General features: G+C 48.2%; 2 protein-coding genes across 4 annotated transcripts; one reads left to right on the top strand and one right to left on the bottom strand.

Moving 5' to 3' along the window:
• Nucleotides 1–9,339: 9,339 nt before the first annotated feature.
• On the bottom strand, nucleotides 9,340–19,499 carry LOC144159634 (uncharacterized). 2 transcript variants are annotated; one of them, XM_077691231.1, is made up of 5 exons: nucleotides 19,362–19,499; nucleotides 17,362–18,639; nucleotides 16,857–16,930; nucleotides 15,027–15,067; nucleotides 9,340–10,436 (listed from the first exon to the last, which is right to left on the bottom strand). In XM_077691231.1, the coding sequence occupies exons 2-5, from the start codon at nucleotides 18,375–18,377 to the stop codon at nucleotides 10,014–10,016; spliced, it is 1,554 nt and encodes a 517-aa protein (XP_077547357.1). In that variant the 5' UTR covers nucleotides 18,378–18,639; nucleotides 19,362–19,499; the 3' UTR covers nucleotides 9,340–10,013. The 2 variants fall into 2 exon arrangements, with proteins under 2 accessions (XP_077547357.1, XP_077547358.1); XM_077691232.1 differs by having other exon boundaries at nucleotides 19,321–19,437.
• A 130-nt stretch (nucleotides 19,500–19,629) lies between these two features.
• Nucleotides 19,630–23,838, top strand: LOC144159635 (uncharacterized). Of its 2 annotated transcripts, none has more exons than XM_077691234.1 (3): nucleotides 19,630–19,762; nucleotides 21,350–21,596; nucleotides 22,773–23,838. In XM_077691234.1, exons 1-3 carry the CDS (start codon nucleotides 19,656–19,658, stop codon nucleotides 23,058–23,060), a joined length of 642 nt encoding a protein of 213 aa, XP_077547360.1. In that variant the 5' UTR covers nucleotides 19,630–19,655; the 3' UTR covers nucleotides 23,061–23,838. The 2 variants fall into 2 exon arrangements, with proteins under 2 accessions (XP_077547360.1, XP_077547361.1); XM_077691235.1 differs by lacking the exon at nucleotides 19,630–19,762 and adding an exon at nucleotides 20,389–20,567.
• Nucleotides 23,839–24,492: the final 654 nt, after the last annotated feature.

Genomic DNA, 24,492 nt, shown 5'->3' with positions numbered 1-24,492 from the left:
GATGTTTTTATAAACACCGAGGCTAATCATACGACAGTATGCTAAAGTACGTTTCTCTAGTCACGAGTATAAGCTGGCGTTGACTTGAAGCACACACGCCAAGGGCTCGCCAACTTCCGTCAGATGGCAATGACTTGAGCCCTCAGCGATCAGAGGCCTGCTAAGGCTATTTTGAAGTCAAATGTTCCCGCTAATGCCACCAAAATGACGTCACTTTCTGACCGGATCTTGCGTCACATCCTGTTTATTTTTTGTTCCGCCGGAAGTGTTCCCTCCTCACACAGATGGCGCCAAGCCCCATGAGCAGCTTAAGAGCCGCCATTTTCTGAACGTATGGGCTTCTATGGAAGCTTCGCTACCAGTTATATTTACCTTGTGTCTCATCCTGGGGCGAATATTTGCTCATGTAAGTTCGAGTTCTCAAGCAGCCAGCCCGCGCCTCAAAGAGCAACGCCCTACCTTTATTGTTGTCATAAAAGTTCTCTTTCCGGATCTCTTTTTTGCTTGCTTTGTAGATTCCCAGCGATCCCTTCTTTTCCATCCTCTCTTTCCACATGAGCGTTTCTGTTTCCTTCACTTGCTTTTTAACTGACCCCCCTTGCTTATTTGCCGCGGTCAAGGTATATTTAGTCGCCAGCCTTCGCGTCCTCTTCCGCCATTGGGTGTCCACACTTTTAAGGTACACGTACCTGTGCACTCTGGCTGCCCGGTTCTTCTCATCTAAATGTCTCAGCCGCAACCCATATCGCCTTGTACCGCCTCATTTGTAGTCTTACTGTGAGCTCCCAGTGCTAATCTGCCGACTGCCTTTTGGTTAACCTCCAACCCCGACAGGATATCGGACTTTAAGCATAATACGGCATTAGAGAACGTGAGCGCCGGCACCATTACCCCTTTCCAGATGCCTCGCACTACCTCGTACTTATTGTAACCCCAAAGTGCTCTATGTTTCATTACTGCTGCATTTCGTCTCCCTTTCAGTTTGAGGTGTTCTTCATGGGCATTCAGGTAGCCTTTTCCTTCATTAAGCCAGATCCCCAAGTATTTGTACTTATTTACTAATGAGCCTCCTGTTGAATTCTTATTGGTGCTGTATGAGCTTCCTCGTTGAACACCATGACTGCAGATTTCTGTGGGTTAAAATGTAGGCCTAGGTATGTTGCCTCATCACCACAAATGTCGGCCAGTTTTTGAAGGTCTTCCGCATTATCTGCCAGCAACACTATATCGTCCGCGTACATCATGGAGGAATGGCGTACATCAATCCCGGCATGCATGAATCCCGGAATCCGTTGCTCCACCAACTGCCGCCGCAAAGCAGAAAGTGCCCGAAAATGGCTTTGCTGCATTTTTGTTATCGCAACTATCCTAACCTAATTGAAAAATAGTTCAGCAGAACATAAAAGAAGCAAAAAAAGAAAAAAACAAAAACATGGCGTGGACTCGAAATTTAAAGTTTATCGTTTCGCACCCACGTTATCAACAACAAAAAAGATAAAAACTATAAAAAAGCGTTGCACTTTCATTTATTTTACCTTTATTTGTCTTCTTTCCGGAAAAATAAATAAAAAACCTAAGCACAGTCGACGAAACCTTTGCGGGTGTGTGCCGAACACATGGAGGGCATCACCATCATCATCTCATAAAAAGTTGCTTCTAAACATGGAAGAGAATGAATGAATAAATTAATGAATGTGCTTTATTTAAAGGAGGCACGAAGCCCTTTGGAGGAGAGAAACTTCTTTTTGCTTCTGTTGTTATCACGAGTGAAAGCATTGCCTTCGCTTGATATTTCGCAGCCTGCCGTCTCTATACTGCATGCTTGAATTCATCATTTTGCTTGCACAGACGGCCCAGGCCAGCATAAGCGCCATAGATGGCGAGACTTAGGAGTCCGTGCATCATGTTTCTCTAGTCTTTGTTCCTGCACACTCAGCCAGCGCAGTTTTCATGCATCGAACCTTCGTCAAATTACGTTGTTCGCTTGCACCGCGCATTGCATGCCCAGACGTTATCGTGCAGCCACCGCTGGACGATAAGGTACGAAGCAGCCGTTTCACCCTCGCCTAGTCACATGGTACCGCAGTGGCAAAGCTCCGAGCAAGCGAAGCGATAAGAAAGGCGCAGTTTTTGTGCCAGCAATCAAAGGTCATTGGGGCGTGATTAATCACTTTGGCAAATGTAACGTTGTAGAGATTTCACTCTAAAAACTGTTCCACAGAACGAAGACACAGTATACACGAAACATGAAACCCGTGATAACACACAACGTTGCAGTGATAGCACTCATAGCAACGTCATGTGCCCATGAGGTGGCAAGTCCCATATCTTGATAGGTAATCTAGGAAATACAGTTCCTTTGCGGACAAAATGGATGACATGGTGGTGCTGGTGCACATAGTACATACCCAGTTGTGCAATCTCAGATGCGTGTGGTTCGATGATTTTCAGGTAATCGATTGAGGCCTCACCAAAGCTTGGCTAACTCCCGTAATGGCTCCCAAACCACAGGTAAAATTTCGAGGTGTCTGCGCTGAATGCTGTTCCATTATTCCCGTTCCTGCTGAGGTCTTATCAAAGCTTGGTCCGCACTTTGAATGGGTAACTAAACTGTAAGTTGTTAGTGCGAGTTCTATTACCACCTCTGCCATTGCAGGGGTGCTGATGCGGATGCTTAGAGAGTTCACAGGGAAAAGGCGTCGTGATTGGCGAGCACCGGTACCTGTTGATCCCTTCTACCTCTGTGGCAGGTGGAGTGCATGTTCCTTGGAAGAGGGTGGACGTGGAGGCAGTCGCGGATAGGCCGGGGGATGGGGATAGCCGGTTCAGAACAGATGGGGGCCCCCAACACCAAGGTGGACCAGTATATGTTGTCCAGTGGACGTAGTTGAGAGGCGATGGAGCTGATTGACTCGACCAGTTCCTGGGCAATATTATGAACCCCGAGGCGCACAATTCTGGCAGTGGATGCACTTATAGGAATTTGTAGGCCTTTCTGATGAGACAATTTATTTTCTCCATTTCTGCGTACAAAACATGAAGGTAGGGCAACTATACTACACACCGATTCGAAAATGGCCATCCAAAACTTTGCCCCCCCCCCCCCCCAGGAACATATCATTCGTGGCATCCAAAATTCTCATTCAAAATCCCCCGACCTCCCTGGTAGACATCACCTGGACCCCGGCGCACACTGGTTTGTGGGGAAATGAGGCAGCGCACGGCGCAGCATGCAGATTCACTATCCGTGCCGGTGCCAGCCTCGTCTCCTACCACGACGCCAGGTCAGCCACCCTGAGCTAGCCAACCATCAGCAGCGCTTATGGAGACTCCTGCAGACGCTCTCCTTGGCCTGCCGAGCACTACTGCACGGCATTCATCCCTCGCAACTCCCCTCGCCAAATTGTCCACTCTGTGGGCACCCAGCCACACTGGTCCACTCTATGTGGGCCTGTCCTCAAGATCCCTTTCCCCCCATAGTTAATGAAGAGCAGCAGCGCCATTGTGATCATGGAAATAAGGGGGTGCTTAGAATCGAGTAAATATGGTATTATGTTTTGCGTTTTCATGTGATGTTCTTTTTTCACCAATTTTCGTCTTTTGATCTCTAGTTGTTGTTAATTTAATAGTGCAAGAGAATGAACTTTCAGTGGGGAGTTAGCGTCGTTTTCAAGTCCTCCTCCCTCTTGTGTTTTTATCCGACTGCACCGTCTTCTGGTAATGGCATAGTACCACCTTGCCTATGGTTCTACCACAGAACAGGGAGGATTTTAGAGAAGCAAAGGTCTAGCTTTGCCTGTAGTGCCAGAAAAAGCGTAGTGGCGGCCATAGAGTTTCATACAAATAACTAGAGGGGAAACTGGCGCTAGTGTCAACGCGAACATGGCAGCGGCGCTTACGCTTCACTGGGAATGATGGGTAGTTTTGGAACCGGATTGCGTAGGATCAAAACGGGCTTATGGCTGCGCAAATTGTGTTTTCTGACAAAAAAGCTCTTATTGTCCGGTTCTCCGTTTACAAATTACACGGCGAACAAAAAAGTTAGGGACGAAAAACCGGTTTTGTACGAAATAAAACGGTGCGTTTAAATAAAATCAGACGCGGAGTCGAGAAGGTTTGTGGAGCAGGTTTGCCATTTTCCGCCAACTACAGCAGGACGCGGACTTCTTTAAAAACTACTTGTAAAAGTTTCGGCGCTGGTGGTTTGTAATAGTAAGAGAAGTTTTGTGCTCATAAGAAAAAAGAAACCGATTACCTTTGGAGAAGTTATTCTTGCGTGAATTAGTGACATCCATCAAGCTGCGTTCCTATCAGCCGCCGGTGCTGCTGGTCTACGCCGTAGGAGCCGGCGTTCGCACGAAAGGTGTGGCTGTTCCAAGCGATTCACAACCGTCGTCAGCTTTGACAATACATTGCTCTGCCGAATGGGCAGCGCCGCAACTCCTAATTAGCAGACAACTTCGCCGCACAGAGCGTCGTCATTTGTATTTTCATGCTCGCTGTGCGGCAATGCATTGATAACCCACCCAATTCGCAACTCCGGTTGTAAAACATTCCACTCAGGGCGGCGTCAGTGCACGCGAGGCATGCAGTTCAAGGAGAAACGTATTTCTGATCACTCCTCCCAACACCCGCCTAAGCAAATGCGTTCATGCAAATCCAAAACGAAAACGAAACTGCCTGCAATCCATAGTAAGTTCCACGAGCCATCAAGCGCCAATCCGAATCCACAATTACCCATCACGCCCATCGAGGCGTACGATCGCAGCGCCAGTTTCCCCTCTAGTTATATTGTAAGAAACTCTATGGTGGCGGCGTCGTGAACTACCCAGTACGCCCGCTTGACGGCGCTGTAAACACGGCTTTGTAAACATGGCGGATGCTTTTTGCACAGGCCGCTTGAGCTCCTTAATAACATGGCTGCCCTCGCACGGCGGCCGCCGGCTCGCTGCTCCACGGCAGGACTCGACTCTCCTCCTCCCGCGCGCGAAAGGGGCGTCGAGTCCGGCCGTGGCTGCTCCTGCTGGCTCCTGGCTGGCACGCTGGTCGCGTGTTTACTTGCGCCGCGCTAGTGAAGTGATGTTACGCCAGGTGACCAGATGGCCTCGACTGGCACAGACCACAGTGAGCAGCAAGTGAGAACAAATCGTTTATTGACATCCGCAAGTTTACAGAGGCCAGCACATCATTTCATTTCGATCGCTGCAATTGTACGTCGCTTTCGTGACAACATTTTTTTTTTTGCCATAACAACTCGTTCACTTGCGCTAAGATTTCGAACGAAGGGCACAAATGAAGTATTGACGTCGACAACGGTTTCCTTTGCACCGTCTTTCTAGCGGAGTGCATAACACTCACCTTCTGTTTGAAGAATCGAATATTCTGGCCTCGACAGCTGCCTTCCGATGCGGAATTTCCCACATTTGTCATTCCACAAGCACTCAATTCTCGTGTTTTGCCAGTCCTCTCAACAACTGATGGACGCAAAAGCACATAACAGCAATAACAGTCACGAAACCGGTCCTCCGCGCACATTGAAACGGTCGGCCGTTGCAGCGGTTTCAATTTGAATTGGCGGCTTTGTGGTTGCGAATTCAGAAACAAGGTGGTGCACCAGTCGGCTGTTCGTAAAAAGTTGCGTACATTTTTGCTCAACGGATGTTTGATGCGGAACTTGTTAATAGTATTTTTAAATAACACATTGTAAGCGAACTGTGTGGGCTCTTTGAGTCACGGAATGAATGTTTTGTATTCTATACCAAAAGTAACATTTTGCCTGCGCCGTCTCGTGGGCTTGATGGTCGAAAACAGCGCTTTAGGTTGGTCAAGGTTGGTCACGTGGGGCGTCGATTTTTACGCCGCCTATAGGGAAGACAGGGAACGTCCAAGCTTGCGAGCCCTGGTTCTACCCGTCATGCTAACCTAGGTCAAAACCGCACATCAGACCCAGAGGTCAGGATACTTCTGGTCACCCGGGCTGTCAACTTCGCTGCTGGCCTCACACTGACAGCCACACCGCTCCCATAAACCCACTTAAGGCTAAATAAAGTCACATCTCTCTGTCTAAACTGGACGCCTCGGTACAGTGTGCATCGGCATCATTGCTGTCTATTTAATTGTACTACAAAGGATCTGTGTGAGCCATAGAGAAAATGCTTCACTGTGGATGCAGTCTTGGAGGGCCAACTAGATGCGCGTGCAATGTTTCTGTGAGTGCTGTCGTTGCAATATTAAAGTGAAGCTTTCTAAGCCTCGCTGATGGCGATGTAGTTGCGCCAAAACGCACTGCAGGAAACCTTTACGCAATCGGTTTACACAAAGACGCATCAATCATACCACAAACGAAGACAATGGGAGGTCTTTACGTACAAAACCCAACGCAGTATAGCACTGGAAGGCACATTATGATTGTAATGCTAGAATCGCCGATGATGGTGAATGTTCCATTATCGCATTCAGGTCGCTCAGCCTTTCCTGTGGGTTTGTTGCACGGGCATTGGCTTTATGTTTAACATATACCATATCTTCACGATTCTAAGCCCCCTCCGATTATAAGCACACCCCCCCCTACTTTCAGAAAAAAAAATTGGAAAGAAAGTTTGCATGCCCAGGCTATAGAGGCAATACAGCCCAGGCTGCCAACCGCGCTTTCTCGCTCTGTTCTTGAGCCTTTCACTGCACTAGAGTCATTTAAAAGGAACGTTTTATGGAACAAAAGACAAACTGCTGTGAGATACTCAGAGCAGCGGCTGAAGCAGTGCTACACACTCGAGTAGTAGCGAGTGACTGAGTGTCAGACGTAAGCGGCGAGTTCGCTGCCTGTGCCAGCTATTTTTAAATTTTTGCTGCATAAAACATTATTCCTTGCACCTGTCTCACCTTGCTACTGCTGCGAAAAGTGTGCATGTATGTAATAGGAGGTCATTTTGGATTTTTCGAACCTAAAGCGCCCGCCTCATTTCGGGCACTGTGATCATGGAAATAAGGGGGTGCTAGAATCGAGTAAATACGGTATTAAGTTTTGAGGTTTCACGTGATATTGTTTTTTCACCGATTTCCGTCTTTCAATCTCTTGTTGTTGTTAATAACATGGATATTGCGTGCGAGAGAATGAACTTTCGGGGGGGGGTAGCATTGTGTTCGAGTTCCCCTTCCTCTTGTGTTTTCATCCAACTGCACCATTTCCTAGTAATGGCTTAGTACCACCTTGCCTATGGTTCTACCCTTACGTGCTAACCTAGGTCAAAACAACGGTACCCCAAGGGAAATGTAAATTTCCTATTTACTTGTCTCTCCCGTCATTAATTCTCCCGAGGTAAAAGCGTCATTGGGTCAATTACTTACCACAGATCATGGTATGGGTGTTCACTTTGTGCTGTTTACATTATTAAATGAAAGGCATCCATCCAGCACCTCCGCCCAGAATTTTTCCGAGTGAATGGTGTGGGATATTAAATGCTAGCAACCCTTCTCTCTCTTATGTCGCATTCTAAAGATAGAACCCACTGTTTCAATCGAGTGGACTTTATAAACGCATATATTAAGGGCAAATTATAAAAAAAGATTTGTCCACCTTTATGATGCAGACAAAGCCCTGTAGGTACAGAATGTGTTGATAAAGCTTAAGCAATGCGGGCAGACGCAGTGCTAGCTGATGCACGAGGCCACCCTCTTCTGGTTTATGATATTTTATGTGCACCCCACAAACTTGAAAAAATTTATAATGGATGCAGCAAGTCTTGTATGAGCGTATCTACTAACATTGATTAGTAGATAGGTATCAAAGATAGTAGATATCTACTAACGTATGTTTACTGAGCACATTTATGAGCTCAATAAACATACTGCCTTGCAAAGTGACACTGCAGTGTAGTGATATCGCTACCATCCAAACCGACAGATCCCCGTACCTTGCCGAACCTTTGGATAACGTTAGCGCCTGGAAATAGGGCCAGCAACATGGGTTGGAGTTTAAATGACAAAGAAAGAAAAAGAAGTATCAAGAAAAAATGAAAGCACAATTAAGCAACGATTAGTATGCAGGCCAAAAGGCTGTGTCGTCCGCTGTGATCATGAAGAGGGGATGCCGCTTCAGCGTTTCCTGGAGCCACAATATTACGAACACTCAAATGTGACGGTCGGATTTCTTGGTTTCCTCATGAACATGTGCATATGAACACATTCTACACTGAAGCGAATAGCTGGTTTATGCTGGAACACAGTGTCAAAGTGAAATTTGCATCTTAAAAAACTCCTGGACACGACATCTTATCAAAAAAGGTCATTGAACACATTGAACCTGGGCCTCACTCAACTCTCTCACAATCATTGAAACTGCACACAACTGCTGGTCGAGTTCCTCATCTTTCTTTTTTTTTTTTTTGACGTTGGTTTTGGCATGCTGATGCTGCCCTTGGCTAGGAGGCCTGCCACAGTGAAGGAGTATGCATTTAGACCACAACGGAATCTCTGTCTGCTGAAATCTCTACACACAGGCATTTCTATTTTTTCGCCCCATCAGAAAAATGGCAGCTACGGCCAAGACATTTTTGTTCAGCAGCACAGCTCAGCTACTGGACCACCACAGTTATTTGCCATCGAGCTTCCCATCCCAATCTTCATGCATGGAACTCGTCGCCAAGCTACACTCATCACATTCCTCATAGAATTCTTGGTCACGCTACTCGTCACACCTCTCGTTGCTCAGCTTTCAGTCCCATGTCCCTTCAAGTTACATGCTCAACATCCAATTGCACTCCTTGTTGAAATCCGAAACATATGTTCCTCTACTCGTTGATTGGCCGATGCCTCGTCGAAATCGCAATACAGTAGCCGACCGATTTCTCGGACCTGGAGGGGAATTAAAAATAGCCCGAATAAAAGAGCAGTAAAAAAAATCCGTTAGTCATTACTTCTATGGGACGACTGGCAGTTCCTCAGGAAAGTCTGAAATATCCAGCAAGCCCGAATTTTCATAGTCCGCAAAAACAGTCAGCTACAGTACTTACCTCCACATAATCTAGCGCTCAACAGCATTAAATTAAGCATGTATGCAAAAAGTTCAGCAACGTTAGTTCGCATTCTGCAGAAGAAAGCAGTATGGAGGCATGTTGGGTGCATTATCTGAAAACTAGCTAATTCTATTTGTGGAAATGCGGGGTTGGCAACGAATAAAAAGACAAACACACACACAGGCTAGCTTCCAATGTAAAATACGCGGGGGATCCAAGCTTCTTTCGAAGGAAGTCTCCAAGCATGTTGCAAGTGGAATAATATTTAAAGATTTCAGTGTTTTCTATGCAACTACAAACCGTTCAGGTCAGAAAAGGCTGAGAAAACTTTTGTGGCTTTTCACAAAACAGCTTTAGCAAATTTATTAATGCCGCAACGGAATAAAAATGTTTGTTTTAAAAAATTAAAAACTAAAAACTAAGAAAGAGTACTTCACCGAGGCATGACACACACTCACTCATACTGATGGTGTGCTGGCCATTTTTGTCGCATTTAAAAGTGTACAGAAATCGGCATAATTTATTCGCTCAATGTCCAAGGGGCACAAAACCACAGCTGGGCCAGAAGTTGGGAAGGGTTTGGCTTCACACAGGATACTATGGCCACATGTAACGCCTCCAGTGGAAATGAACAGTAAGCAGCAAGCCTCGCACATCACGAAAATCTTAACTATGCCTGCAGTCAGCCTTATCTGGCACTTTTGCGTCTACACGCATGATATCAGACTTCAAGAGAGACCAGCAAGGCGCAAGTATTAATTGACGCCGAGAACTTCACTCCCTCGGCTAATTCAGACACGTTGAAAAAACTCTAAAGTAGGCACACACGTTTTGCAGTAAGCACAAAAGCGTCGAAGCAGTGTAGGCCATTCCACACTTTCACTTCCGTTTCCGACATTTGTTGCAGCACGTTTTGTATAGTATCAATCACCCCTGGCACCACAAAAGGGCACTGGTGCGATATGTCAGTTTGAAGATTGCGCCCAATAAGAGCCGGAGCCATTAGGACGCAACGGCATAGCGAGAAGATCTGCCGGCACTGATGAGCCTTTGCTGAAACTCTTTGGGCTTTAGCCTGGGGGCTTCCCGTGGCTTTGCTCCCTGCCACAAAAGGTCACAGTGGACGACCTCATCCTTGCAGCCCGGCCTCCCGACCATGTAGTCCAGGGTCACCTCGTCGCCCTTCTTGAGGAGCTCGTTCAAGTCATCCAGGACGACCTCGCCGTCCTTGTAGAAGCAGTCCATGGTGAACTCTATCTCCCGGGACACTTTGCCCTCTTTGACCGTGACTGCGGCGATGCACTCGAGGGCTCGCACAACAGTCCCTCTGACCCCCTCGTAAATGGACACCTCTGGCTCGTCCCCGGCGACGCCTTCCATGGCCGGTGCCGAAGGCGCAGCTTCGTCTCCCGTGGCAACTTTAGCCTGCAGAACACACACACAGCGGTGTTTCATCGACAGCAGATGCGACTACCACAGCGAGTCAATGCAGCTACTAAACTTTTCTAATGCAACACTGTAGTCATTAACACGCTTCGATTCGTGGTGAAACTGATCCCGAATCCCCAGCCTCACAACTCCCGAGACCAGGGTAAGTGGTGGAAGGACTACAGTGAAACCTCGTTACAGTCGAACACGGATATATTGAACTCCAAGGGGATCGCGAAATAGTTCGATATATGAAAAATTCGATATAAAAAATATGGGCTCTGAGACCTCACCTGTGGCGGACGACTGCTTGCCGATCGGCGCATTCATGAATTACAACTAATTCCGCACTAACGACGCAACAGGATGCTTTATTTGCGTGAAAAGAAATCGCTGATCTTGGCCTGCTTCTTCGTCCTGTATATGGAATTAAAGACGCTGGTCTCGATCTTCTTGAGGATATCCAGGTGCGACAGCCCAGTTCCTTCCATGTCGCCGCAACTACGTCGAATGAAGCTGAATGCAGCCGCCAGTTCACCGGTGGGGTACGATCGTGTAGCTGCATCCTCGTCCGGACGATCTTCGCCACCCGAGCTATCAGCCTGAGTTCCTGCAACTGCAGCTACAATATCCTCGTCACCGGTGCTTGGAACAGCCTAAACATTGCTGTCAGCGTTCATGAAGTTGCCGGCAGACACTCCGGCTGGAACAGCAGCCGGGAAAAAGGACGACAGCTCGCGAAACGTATCGTCCATGCCCTCTTCATCGTCGTCGCCGTCTTCGCAAGCTTCCAAAAATTCAGCCGTCACGAAGCCTGCCTTCCGGAAGCAGTTGGCCACGCTCTGCTTTCCGCTGTTCCAGGCACCCCTCATCATGTGTATGGCCCCCAGCTGGTCAACTTTAAGCTCGGTACCCACGCGGAGGTTCATCAAAAGCCTATCGAGGAGCCGCCTCCTGTACCCAAGCTTGAACGACTTAGTCGAGCGGTCGAGCGGCTGCAGCCTGGCTGTTGTGTTTGAAGGCAGAAACTTGAGCTCGATGTTGTCGAGCTCTCAGGTGGTTTGGTTGGCCGAGCAGTTATTTATGAGAAGGCAAGCGTGACGCTCCGAGGCCCCAGCTTCTGTCCCTGTGGGGTTTCGGCGAAGGCACTAAGCGACCGCGGAAATTGGGGGTGCAGCGACCGCCGAAGAGCACCTTTCAGCTCGCGCGGCGTTCGATATACCCAATGTCGGAAAAAATACCGTTCGATATAAATGTACGAATTCCTATACTTTTACACTGAATTTTCAAGGGGATAATTCATGAGTTCGATATAGACAATAATTCGATATACCCGTGTTCGACTGTATAATGAAGCGGGATATAACAAACTATTCGATATAACGAAGCAATCGAAATTCTCCTGGAAATGCCCATAGATGCCCATGTACCTAGAACGTTGTTTTAACGAAGCTTAAATTTCTTTGCAATGGGTATAACGAACCTTTTTTTCCCACAATGAGCATTTACGGACTATTTTAGTACCCGTCAGGTCAATGTCTCGTAGCGTGCGACGGTTTACGTCACATCAAAGATGTGGTAATTCAAAACTCGCACCAGCTATTGGCAGCCAACTCCAGCACGCTAAAGTGGTTGGGAGGGCCCGGCAAGATGCACGAGGACGTGCGACTGCTGGGATTCCGGCAGGGTGCCTCGATATTCCTCCTGGCACTCTACTGGGATGCAGCAAGCCTGAAGACACGGCAAAAATCTATCAAGGACTTTTTCTGCTCCACGAACATTTGGCAGTTCGTGTGCTGAAGAATGATTGTGGATGAGCCGTTCGGCGTGAGTGAAGTAACAATTCTTTGATGTTTTCTTTTGCTTGTTTTTCTTGTTTTCATGGGTGAGTTTCAGTGGTGAGTACATCCTCTCTTGCATGCAAATTGTCAATAGAAATGGACATTGGCTATAACGAAGTAATTACGACACCCCCTTCAACTTCGTAAAAACAAGGTTTTACTGTACTCTATTTCAACCTTCAAACCTTTATGTAAGAAGCCCTACGCGTATGACAGTTCTGGGGATACGAAATGACACCTTTTGCAAAACAAACGTACAAAGTGATGGAGTGAAAAATTTTTAGTTTAAAACCAGCAGTGGTCTAAACTAAAAACCAAATGGCAGTGCAAAGGGTTTATTTTGCAGCGGAGTTTACATAACCTGTTTTACACAGAAGTGGCTTGACCGCACATCACCAGTGCTTTGCGGCAAAGGGAACCACGTTATAACACGCATAAAACACGCGTACAAGTGGCATATCGACGTGAGGCCTCCACAGTTATGAGTCTTGGAACGTCTGCAGACTGTATTCCTCAGTAACTGTGAGCGTGTGTACTATCCTTGATTGGTAAGTAGATGAAGCTCACGAAATCAGGTTAACCACTTGGGGGCAAGGGGGTTGGAGAATCGACTGATTGTATGATTGAGTGTTGATTGATTGATGGTAGGGTTTAACGCGCCGACGCAACGCAGGCCATGAGGCACGCCGTAGTGGAGGGCTCCAGAATAATTCTGACCCCCTGGGGATGTTTAACGTGCGCCGAAATCTCGCACACACGGGCGTTTTTGCTTTTCGCCTCCATCCGAAAGTTGGAGAATCGAGGGTGGGTACCTTGAGCATGAGAAGGAATGAGAGGGGGGGTTTACAAAAGCTGGCAACTCCTTTTGCCTCTGACTGAACAAAGAACCTTGGCACAGGTAACTGAGATACAGTTAAACCTCGATGTAACGAAGTCGGTAAAATTCGTAATTTACTTCGTTACATTGAAATTTCGCTACATTGAAATTCGCGGTTATAATGAAGTGTTCATCCCGTGAAGCGTTTCCTTAAAAAGAAAACGTGGCGCGCATACACGGCCGGCGCACTGTTTCTGTTTCTATCGGTGCTTAATCGTCTACGCGGGCATCAGCGTGATCCGCATGGAGCGTTTTCTTCCCGCAAAAACGCGCCCCGCAAGCCACAGGCGCGCTGACGCAGCCGCGGAGACCACCCGCGCGATGCGGGTAGCTCCAGCGACCGATTCTAACCGCTCGCTGAAACGCAACTCGAGGGGCAAACGAGAGGGGTATGCGAGAAAAAAAAGCGGATAACGTGGGCGAAATTTTCACTGTAAAACGCCATACACGCCGCTTACGAGAGCGCCCATCAAATATCCTTCGCGGCGGCCTTATCGTCTAGCCAGCCAGCATCCCCGAGCGCTTCGAAGCTCCCGCCGTAGGGTGCGCGCCTCCCCATTGGCGAAACCATGGCGAAACTGCTCAGGCTCCTCCCACCGCTGCGCGCAGCGCGAGTCACTTCCCGCCGCCGGCACGCAATCGCGGACGCCGGTGTGAAAAAAAAAACGCGCGTGCAAGGCTCATAAAGATTCACAAACGCTTGCTGGGACGACGAAACCCAACAAGCATGAGCGAACTTGAACGAAGTGCAAAGCGGCGGCTTGCGGCGGCGGCGGCGGCAACGCCAGCGGCGAGTAGGCTTACCACCGCGGAGGATATTTGATGGGCGCTTTCGTAAGCGGCGCGTGTCACGTTTTACAATGAAAATTTCGCCCACGTTATCCGCTTTTTTTCTCGCACGCCCCTCTCATATGCCCCTCGAGTTGCGTTTCAGCGAGAGGTTAGAAGCGATCGCAGGAGCTACCCGCATCGCGCGGGTGGTCTCCGCGGCGGCGTCAGCGCGCCTGTGGCTTGCGGAGCGCGTTTTGCGTTTTTGCAGGGAGAAAACGCTGCGTGCGGTTCACGCTGATGCCGATTAAGCAGTAGACGATTAAGCTCCGACAGAAACAGTGCGCCAGCCGTGTATGCACGCCACGCAGTTTGTAGGCAAGGGACTTAATCAAAGACTCCGTGGCTGGCTGCATCCGCGGCATTGGGCGACCCGTGTCGCCGTTCGCGTTTTATTGGGACCCCATTTCGGCGCTTGCGTCTCCCAAAATCTACTTCTACAACTTAAATATCGTGCCTCGTTCTCCATGAAACTTCGTTACATTGAAATTCCGGCAAATGGGACTTCGTTACACAGAGGGTGAAAATACATGGTGTGCATACACTTGAAGTTACAAAAAATTCCGTGGTTCGTTACATCGAGGGTTTCGTTACATTGAAGTTCGTTACATCGAGGTTTAACTGTATTTAAATACCTTTTTTTTTACGTACAAGTGTAGCGTTGAGCATTTTTGCCACACCGGGGAGCCTTAAAATTTACTTCTGCAACGTACTAATACCCGATCAGGAAGTATATGGTCAAAAGTTGGCACGCGAGGTCACGCTTTCAGCATCTCAACAAGCCTGACGCGCCTGAAATGGCTTACAGACTGCTAATAAACTAAGCTCTTAGAGCAGAAACATACAGTTTAGGTCACAAGATTCAGCCACAACATTTTTGCGCAACAGGAACACCGTGTGCCATTTGACACACCGCCTTGCTGCTGCTGCCGAAATTGTCCATGAGGACAGTTGGGTAGAGGGAAATGCATAGGATGAGAGCGTGCATTGATAATAAACTGCACGCAGAGGCAATACTGGTAGATATAATGAGAAACTTACACCTGAATACTGCAAATCACGTTCCCCACCAATGGTAGCTCCTGCGATAAACAATAACAAAAATGTAGGGTTCGAACTTGTTACACTTTTGTTGGCGTACCTTTGTCATTGGTTCTGTCCAGGAGGAATAGTAAGTGTTACAGCTAAAATATTTTCTAAAGTGCATGCAAATAGAGACTGTGCTTTAAGAAGCAGTACTACTCAACTCTGGATGGATGCTTTTTTCACAATGTCCAGTTATTACTTGATTTATATTCCGTAGGGGTTTCTACAACCTGTTCAATGTCCATCTTCTTTTATGCACAAAGGAAACGTAGTTTTAGAAGCAGAAAAACTCAAACTGAAATCAAAACTACACCACGTGGCTGAACTTAATATTGGTTACTGATTATTCTGCCACTGAAAAGGGCTTCCGAGGCTAGCACTGTCATGTGGGTAGCTTTGCACAAAAACAATTTTCGTCAAGTTGAACTTGGGTGTAGCGATATAATTAGACATCAGAGGTTTTTCACGAAAGTGAGCGCTAACAGAAACACCAGCATGTGTGCAAGTCTCCAAACTTCTCCGAAAAATTTGGAGAGGAGCGCAGAGCAAGAAACCCCACCTCAATGTTCGCATCAGAACAGGATGTCAGATTCACACTAGCAAGCACCACAACCATCGCTTTGATGGAATGAAAGGAGGCAGAGAGTTTGGCTTTTTTCAGCGGCGTTTTCCAGAATCATTAGGTAAAATGGGAACTAATATAAGCAAGGGTCAAGTACAGAATGTTACCTCCCAAAAAGAACAGAAAAGGTTTTAGCAACGGTAGTAGCAGGAAACTCCATAGGTATCAAAATAGAAGCGGGAAAGATCGGTGCTGGGCATAAATACAAGGAAAATTCAGTGAAACAATGAAAATGTGATAAGGTATACTCTTAAAGGAGCCATGAAGAGAAAATACAACTTCGTTTAATTTGAAAGAACTAGGATTCAGTATCTTACTCAGCTCCATTAGAGCCACAAAAGATGCTTTTTAACGAAAAAAAAAGCAAGAAGTATTTAAAAACTTTGAAATTTTGCGCCACAGTGACGTGTTATGAGCAAGAATGACGTCACACGGGCCAACAATAAATCATAATTTTCAGTGCGTTAACTGCACGTTAGCATTCAAGTGATGTGGTGAAATGGAACTAGAGGCCCCTTTAAAGACGTCCAGTCTTGTGTCGTCGCAACAGGTCAGTTAGGCGGCCGCCAATTGCACAAACAAGGTTCCGTGATGTCATAGAAAAGTTGCGGGAAATTGCCTAGGGGGTCGCGACTGCTTCACACGTTTTCTTTCATATCTCCGTTATTTGTTCGAAGATGGCGATGATATTGGTATCATTGTTATCGGGACTAAGCGGTCTTTCTAATAAACCCAACTTGTATTTTGTCTTCATGGCTCCTTTAAGTGACAAGCAACCACGTGCAGAAGCAGCATCTGAAGAATCGTTTCAGTGAGTCACAGAAGACTCTTTTTAAAATTTTTTCAAACTGCAATCCGGTTTAACCAAAGCATCCTGCTGCATCAAACAGCCTGGATTGCCAAAAGCTGATGGTCATGTTGGGTGAGCTTGAGGTTACCCGCGAAGCAGCAAAACTTGCATTCAGTCCTCGCGTTGAGCTTCGCTCTTCAATCCATCGAATGTTCATGGAGAATGCATTTCGGTATGGGTATACACAGTTCTTCAATCTCATGAATATATTCAAAGAGGATTTTTAGACTGGTATGAGCCAGGGTTCAAAGGTTCGCCACAAGAAAATGTTTGTTTAAAAGGTAAGGCGGAGTTAAAGGCCAGGGAAACTTACTGTCTGTCTGCCTGGACGCCTTTCTTGTGCCTGGTGGCACTTCGGACAAGTGTCCAGCGCTAGAGGCCTGAGCACTGCAAAGAATCATTCAATGGGGGCCTTCAGCACAACTGGCATGCTCTGACTGAACCCCGTAAAACAGCACTGCTGCTAACAGCCTCAAAAATTCCCATGTTAGGCAAGCATTAACTAACTACCCTTCTGGTTCTGCAACTATTCACCGAGGCTAAACATTCTGTCTACCGTAATTACTATAAATGCCAGAAATCAGGTTTTATAATGTGTAATAGGATCTAACACCAATAAAAATTTGAAGAAAGAAAAAAACAATTGGGACCCCACTGTGTATTTTTGGCGGTAAGCGTGTGGTGCATTTTTTGCCCTTCCCGACGTAGTTATGCATACACATCAACTTGATGGCTTATTCTGAAGTGGAATAATCCTCCTCCTCAAGCAATGCAATTAACAAACAATACTGCAACAAATGGCTAGCCACGTGACTTACGATGGCCGTTCCGAGTCCTTCCGACCCGACTGAACTGCAATCGAGGGCTCGCAAGACGACCCTTCCGCATGCTCCTCCCAATCAGGACGTCCGGCAGGGTAGTCTTCCTGGTCGGAATCGTGTCCGACCTGCTGAGTGCACTGGTCGGGCAATTCTTCAACCTCACCTTCTTCTTCATCATCATCTGACATGAAAACCTCCTCTCCGACGTCTCCTTCGACGTCGTTGGAATCGTGTTTGCCAACGACACCCTTGTCGCACCACACCTTGGTCGCCTTCCACTTAGCTCTATTCGTGCTTTTTTTGTCTGGCTCTGCGTCGAAACAAACCTTGTCCCCCAGGGTAAAAACGTCCGTCAGGTTCAGGATGCTCTTGGTCAACGCTCGGTCCACAACTCTGCCAAGGAAAAATGCGGAGTCCCTGTTGCCGCGTCCGAATGCGATGAAGCCGTACCCAGGCCTCACTCTGTCAATCGTGCCGCACTGGCTGTACAAATGGCCTTCTTTTCTGGCGGGTTCCGAAACTTCCCTCAGCCGATTCACCTGCGTTGCCTTGAACTGGGCCTTGTGTCCAAACACTTTGCAGGCGTCAACGACCACGCGGTCCCCTTCGCGAAGGCCGGCGGACAACAGATCTTTGCAGCGTTTGTTTTCGAAATGCTGGATATCGAAGTAAATGCTGGTCTCGATTGGGTGGTCCACTTCGATGAAGCCATACACACTAGACACCCTAGAGATCCTACCCTCCACCTCGCACAAGGTGGAGAGATTGTCGGTTGGCGGCAACTCTGTTTCCACTGGTGATGATGGGCGTACGAACACACAATCATTACCGTCTATTGAAAACACCTTGAAGTGTCTTTCCAGGAAACTCCGGACGGCATCATCATCGGCGCCTTGCTTTGGCCGCATTTTATCCGGTAGCTGTTTGAGGAGGGCGGGTAGTTCTCGCACCTTGATTCCCGGGTTGCTTTCGATGAGGTTTTTGAGGCTGGACAGAATGTCTACGCTCTTCATGTCTTCAGGTTCATGAATGGGCTGTTGTCCTTGTTGATTACAACTTGTGGCTCGTGGCAGCTATGTACAAAACTAAGCGGCAGGCTCGAATTTGGGGGTTTAGCCCAGTGGCTTTGCGGGTTGCTAATTACTCTCTGGATGAAGCACTGTGGCCCTCCTTTGGATGAGGTATTCTGGCGCCAGTCAGCTGTCATGACAGCATATCTGGCGTCGAGCTCAACAGGAGATGGCTTCTGACAAGTGGCGTTTAATATCCCGGTACCTGCAACACAAAACTTCTTTTTAGCCTTGGTGGCAATCGTAGTAAAATGAGTAGAAAAAAAGAAAGAAGTCACAAGTAGTACTTGTATATTCTAAATTAATTAAACCAGACGACACAATTCTATTTCGTAGGCTTTACAGATCAGCTTTTTCACGCTATAACAGACATACTTTAGCCAATATGCCAGCTTATGCCACCGATAATTAAATCGATAATGTACCAACTGGCCCATAATTCCGCGTTTTTGTGGAGTTTAATTCCACATGTGACCCGGGTGACCGCCCTCTAGCTCGAGCATTTACAGCCCTTTTCCGTTTTTTTTTTGTTGGTACTTAATCACCGCAGGCCCACCTCCTCGATGTTTTTTTTAGGTGCAGCGCGGATAGGGCAATGTGATACAAATACGCCCGTGGAAACAATTGAGCCGGCCGCTCAAAACAAAGCTACCGCTCCAAAAAAAACGACCATCACTAACGTAGGCTGGGTCACAACGACGCGTTCTAACCTAAAGGAACGCGACGACCGTCCCTCGAAGACGAATAATGCTGCAGTCCGTCATGTGTCGCTCGGATAACACAACCTAAACAAGTAAGAAACACGCGCAGAACTTTCTGGATATTCGTCAACATATGGCAAATGACCACGCGCAATCGAAAGGACACACGGCTCATAGACGCCCACCTTTGCATAGTTTCGCTATTCGAGAAAACCAAGCTTCCCACCTTCGAGAGACTCGTGTTGTGCCTGGCTGCGTGGCCTTGGGTGGATGTCGAGCGGCCTTGCTGTTCTTTCTCTCTCATCCAGGGCGGCGGGAGGCGAATCAGGCGATGGCTGCACCGGTTTGTGATCTCGCAAACGAAACCGGAAGTTGATAATCGGTTGTGCTTGCCAACTTCCGGAAACCGGCAGTGACTCCGAAAAAAGGCTTAGGCCGTTTTACGTGCGGTCAACGTTTCGCGGCAGCGGTGACAACTGCGGCGCTTGACAGCGGCGCAACCACCGATATTTCCCGAACGATGTTGTTCCTTGCTACAATGTTGTCCTTCTTGCTAGAAACGGCGTTCCAGTATAGCCTTTTCCTCCCGCTCGACCTGTGGACGAAGCACGCGATCAGATCTCACGGGTGAGACGCGATTTTTTCTCACTCAACTTGGACTCGTTTTGCGAAACAAAACAAATGCCGAGAAATTCAGGCGATGTAATTGTAAAAGACTATTCTGAATGTTATTTCAGTTTTTTATATGAGTGGTTATTGACGAAAGTGTGGCCTGCAGGCGTCTAAAAACGGCGCTGCTGCAGTTTACGCGCGAACAGCAACGAGCACAAACTTTTTCATCGTGGCTTTCAAACTTTTGGCACCTGTTTAAAAACAGCGATGTTAGCTATTTGTTAGCGATGTTAGGTCAGTGTTAGCTAGCTTTCTTCAACTCCATAGCGGCTCTTCCGCCGTCGTCGGGTGAACCGAGTTTCAGCGCGAAACCCGCTGGCATCATCGAAAACGCGTCAGCAAAGAGCCGGCGTTAAATCAAACAAATCTTCTCAGTGTTAAGTTACAGCCAATCCAGTGGCATCTGAGAATGGTCGCGTATATGGCGCATGAACTGTAAACGCTCACGCCGCGCGCGCCGGTTATCTGTAGCGCAGCGCGTGCAGCCACCGATAAGATGTAGCTGATTGAGGGGAACGTTATCTCACACTGTTTGTATTGCCAGTGGCTCTCGGCAAAGGTGCCACTCCGCTCCCCCCATTCGGGCTCGTGCGTGGGACGATGTTCCACACTTCAGTTCAATAATTCTTTGTACGCTAAACCGACTCTTGGCAACTGTAAACGCTTCATTTTCCATTGCATCTTTCTGACTACCTTTAAACAACCATGTAGTGAAGGGACCCACCTATGTTATGCTGGACCTTTTATCAGAGCTAGCCCAGTAAGACTGTTCTCTATCCTGCACTGCACTGCATGCTTTGCAAGCAGTTGGATGAACTCCACGTCACGAAGGCTATTAAAATAGTCTACCGAAAAGCTGTTTTGAATATCACCAGAATGGGTCTAGTTTTTTTTTTCCATTTCAGGGGACTGCGCGGACATATGATTTTCAGCAGTTTAGCGTGATGTGCTGCGTATGTTTTTTGGCGTTCATTCTGCATAACCACTTGCTGCACTTTTGTGGCTCTATATGTGCACATTGCAGCGTTCATTTGTTTTCGTGTATTGGCTTAGTAATACTCACCGTCTCTGTTCAGTCAATCGTGTTCTGTTGCATGTCACCACAATGTGAGGTGACCATCCCCTCTTTGACACGTTGCCTGAAATGGCAACGAGACATAAAATGAATTGCAAAGACTGTTTGCTCGTGCAATGCTCCCAAACCAGTGCATGCAGGGCAGTTCTGGTGTGATGCAGATCTTTATTTAAACACGGTAGTAGGCTCAAGAAGAGATGCTAAAGATAAAAAAAATAAAAGGTGGGATTACTAGGGCTTGAACTCAAGACGTAAGTGCTAGAAGCCGCGATGCTACCTGCTGAGGCACATTAGGCGAACATCCAGCTCGTATTAGCGGTTGATGGAGAAGATTGCTGCAGGGTTCAGAGGTAACCCCAGAGGATGCTGTGGGTGCAGAGCAGGAAGTGCGCCACCTGTGCTGACTTGGAAATGGAGTCTGCTTCACCCGTGTCCCAGTGTGCTTTCTCTCCCTGCCCACGACGCAGGTCCGTGTCGGAGCGGCTGCACATCTGGCGCTCGGAGGCGCAGGTTCTGGCGGTGATGTCGGTGGGGCTGGGGCTGTGGCGGCTGCGGGTGCCGTGGCTCCTGGTGCTGCTGGCCGGGGCCGCCCACTGCTCGGGCCGCGGCTGGAGTCCCAGCCGCGCCCTGGAGGCGGCTGTGGCCAAGGTGTTCACCCTCTGGTTCGACTGCATGGAGGGTATCGGGGCGGCCGTCGACAGCGGCCTTCGCAAGGTGTGTGGTGGGATCTGCCTCCCCCCCCCCCCCCCTATCTCTCTCTCTCTCTCTCTCTCTCTCTCTCTCTCTCTCTCTCTCTCTCTCTCTCTCATTATACTCAGAAAGAAAGGCCAGCAGTCTACAATGCCAAAGGGGGCATAGGGGAATGGTTAGGCTTTTTTTTTTTTACTGCGGTTATTCAAGTTAACATTTTTAAATTTTCGTAAGAAAGAAAGAAAAAAAGAGAAACGCGCGTCCAGAGTGGGGGCCAATCCCGCGCCTTCTAATACGATCTCGGATGCCTTGCCAATCGGTGTGCCTCACTGCGGTGCGACTCGTTGCCTGTGAAGCGTTGGCGCGTTGAACACTACAATCAGTCAACACCGTACCTTTCACCACACTTACCAACATGCGAGTTCGTGCTAGTTGGTAATCCATTGTACAAATTTAAAGCGCAAAATTCGGACAGGGGATGAACGGGACAAGAGCAGTTGTCCTTGTCCCGTTCATACCCCGTCTGAATTTTTGCGCTTTAAATTAGTACTTTCACCACAGAAGCAGCAGTGAATCAAAGTTGGAAATGAGGGCCCGTCTGAATGAACACAGAAGGAAAAGCCACTAGTCAAGAATACCAAAGAGGGCATAGGGAAACGAGTTCACCTGTTTTCTGTGTTGAAGTGTGTTTGCCTTTTTTTTTTTTTTTTTTTTTAATACAAGCAAACGTGCTGCCCGGCTGGGAAGCAGTGGTGTGCATCTGACGGTTCTTAGGTTCATTCTCTCTTCCACATCACCTTCCCTGGCACCTTGTTCATTTCCCTTCCTCCGCCCCCAAGGACACTGCAGTAGTTTCATAAATCTACACTGGGGGGCCACATCTTGCATTGAGAACAAAGTAGCTGTGTACGTGTAAGGGTCGGTGAAACCACCCACATTCTTTGCTCTTGACGAAGTAGGCTTGGCGCTTGCAGTGCTGCAGAGGCTGGTGAAGATTTTGCGTAATGAGGCTGCGGCAGTTTCCTCCTGCTCATTCATCCCCCTCTACATTACCTGATGCAGCACTGATAGAATCAAGCGCAGGAAAGTTTGGGTTACACCTTGTGGGCGTGTGCAAATTGTGGTTGTCTGGTCTTGCAACTGCAGTCGATGGTCACAACTCCGTTCTCTCCCTCTCTCTCTCTCTCTCTGTCCGAACAGGTGTTTCCCCAGCACTGGAAGATGGAGCAAACCGCCAGGGCCGCACTCATCACGACACGGGAGTTCGCCGTCGCCAGCGCCGTGGCTGCTGCCCGATTTGTGCGTCGCCTGTGGTGCGCCTTGGTTCGTTGGGGCCAAGAGCTGTGGGAGGCGTACCTTCACCACGCGGATGCCATTAGCGTGCCGCCGGAGGCTAGAGGCGCTCCGCCGCGCATCGCCAGGAGGGCGACGTTCTCCGGCGTGGTGGACCGTATGGAGGTCGCAGACCGCATTCCGCCGGAGCGGTGACCGCTGCCGCTCCCGGCAGTGTGGCCTGCATGGACAGCTTAGTCTGCCAAGGGCCCCCCACTCCACTCACGTGACTCGAGAAGTGTTGTCGCATCAGGACTGCATCGTGAAGACGTTACCGTGTCGCGCGATCAAGTGACGGCAGTTCGTAATCTACCATTGATGGATTTCAAGTGGCCGCAAGGTCGCACCGTGGCGCATTTGTCCGTTGGCAGTTGACAGCCAAAATCGGATCGGACTGTTCCCATTTGCAGACAACTTTGGGTTGGCAAAGTGAGACGGGAAAGAATTTCTTGTCTACAGAGTTGCTAGCTGGTTGCTAGTCACTTCCTGCATTGTATATGCGAGTTTCATTGTCATGTTGTATGGTAAGAGGCAGTGGCCGTATGCAGTTATAGTAAGAGCTGCAATCGATTCGTTCTTGCATAGACGTCATGTTGCTGGCAGGATGTCAGTCTGAAGTTCTGTGATTGCGTTTGCTCAGTGTTTGATGTTAATGTCAGGCTGATTTCGTTCTATATGCATTGCAATTGTTCTGGGTTTGAGTGTACGCCTGTTTTCATAAGGTAGTTGTAGTTTTTGTTGTCTCGACAAGTTGTTTCGAGTGAGAGAAACTTGCATATAAATATATACGTGTACAGCCCAAACATTAACATCATAAAGTTCCGAGTGCTTTGCGCCATGATGTGTGTGCGATTGGTCATTGAAATTGTGTGTTTAATATTACGATCTGTACAAAATTTTTATTCTCATACATAATAAACGTGACTCATTTGGATCACTGTTGGTCTTTCTGCGTGCTCTGCAAGTTACAGTTGTTTTGATTCTTTTAAATGCAGAGCATTTCTTTAACCGTTCTTGGCGTCCGTAGTTGTCCGCATCGCTCGCCTCGACATGCCCGGCTCAGACGTTTCGCTATCGGCGCGATCAACATTCGATAGCGCGCCCAGGCACGTTTCAAGGACACTCTCTCCCCTCTCTCGTACTCAACGTGCGCCGAGGCTGCCAATTTTACTGCTGACGAGCGCTCTCTCGTCAGCAGTTGCCACAAGTGCAACAACATTAACGTAACGCAAACTACTTAACGTCGTGCGCCCCCAGAAATGCTCTGCATTTGATCGTGCCCCTCGGGGATGTTTCACTGCGTCGCCATGCGAACAGTTTGCCACGCTTTAGTTTCAGTTCCGCATCTCCCCGCTGCGGCCGTGGAGAGAAGGCGGCCGGCCGCGACTCTCGCCACCGCGGCGCTGTGGTTGCGAGTTGCGCTAGGAAAGCGAGCGTCGTCTGCTAGCGGGGAGCGGAACGCGTTCCGCTCGGCATCTCTGGTCTTCGCCACTTCTGGCTGCGCACTGCAAAAAAAATAACTTTCTTTTTTCAGCATGTAATCTGTGCTGCAATAGGGTTACAACTATGTGCCGATAACTGTTTTGCA

The sequence above is a fragment of the Haemaphysalis longicornis genome, unplaced genomic scaffold (assembly GCF_048455015.1).
Source record: "Haemaphysalis longicornis isolate Haplotype H1 unplaced genomic scaffold, Haemaphysalis longicornis Haplotype H1 scaffold_10, whole genome shotgun sequence".
Classification (NCBI taxonomy): Eukaryota; Metazoa; Arthropoda; class Arachnida; order Ixodida; family Ixodidae; genus Haemaphysalis; species Haemaphysalis longicornis.
The sequence above is the reverse complement of the archived record's forward strand: the minus strand, read 5'-3'. Positions and strand labels throughout refer to the sequence as shown.

Excerpts from the sequence above, each read along its gene's own strand:
- LOC144159634 (XM_077691231.1), bottom strand. The coding sequence starts at position 18,377 with ATGAAGAGCGTAGACATTCTGTCCAGCCTCAAAAACCTCATCGAAAGC. Across the intron at positions 16,931-17,361 it reads AAGGACTCGGAACGGCCATC|TGCTCAGGCCTCTAGCGCTG; the intron begins GTAAGTCACGTG and ends GATTCTTTGCAG. Across the intron at positions 15,068-16,856 it reads GGCGTCCAGGCAGACAGACA|GAGCTACCATTGGTGGGGAA; the intron begins GTAAGTTTCCCT and ends TGTTTATCGCAG.
- LOC144159635 (XM_077691234.1), top strand. The coding sequence starts at position 19,656 with ATGTTGTTCCTTGCTACAATGTTGTCCTTCTTGCTAGAAACGGCGTTC. Across the intron at positions 19,763-21,349 it reads CACGCGATCAGATCTCACGG|GTCCGTGTCGGAGCGGCTGC; the intron begins GTGAGACGCGAT and ends CCCACGACGCAG. Across the intron at positions 21,597-22,772 it reads TCGACAGCGGCCTTCGCAAG|GTGTTTCCCCAGCACTGGAA; the intron begins GTGTGTGGTGGG and ends CTGTCCGAACAG.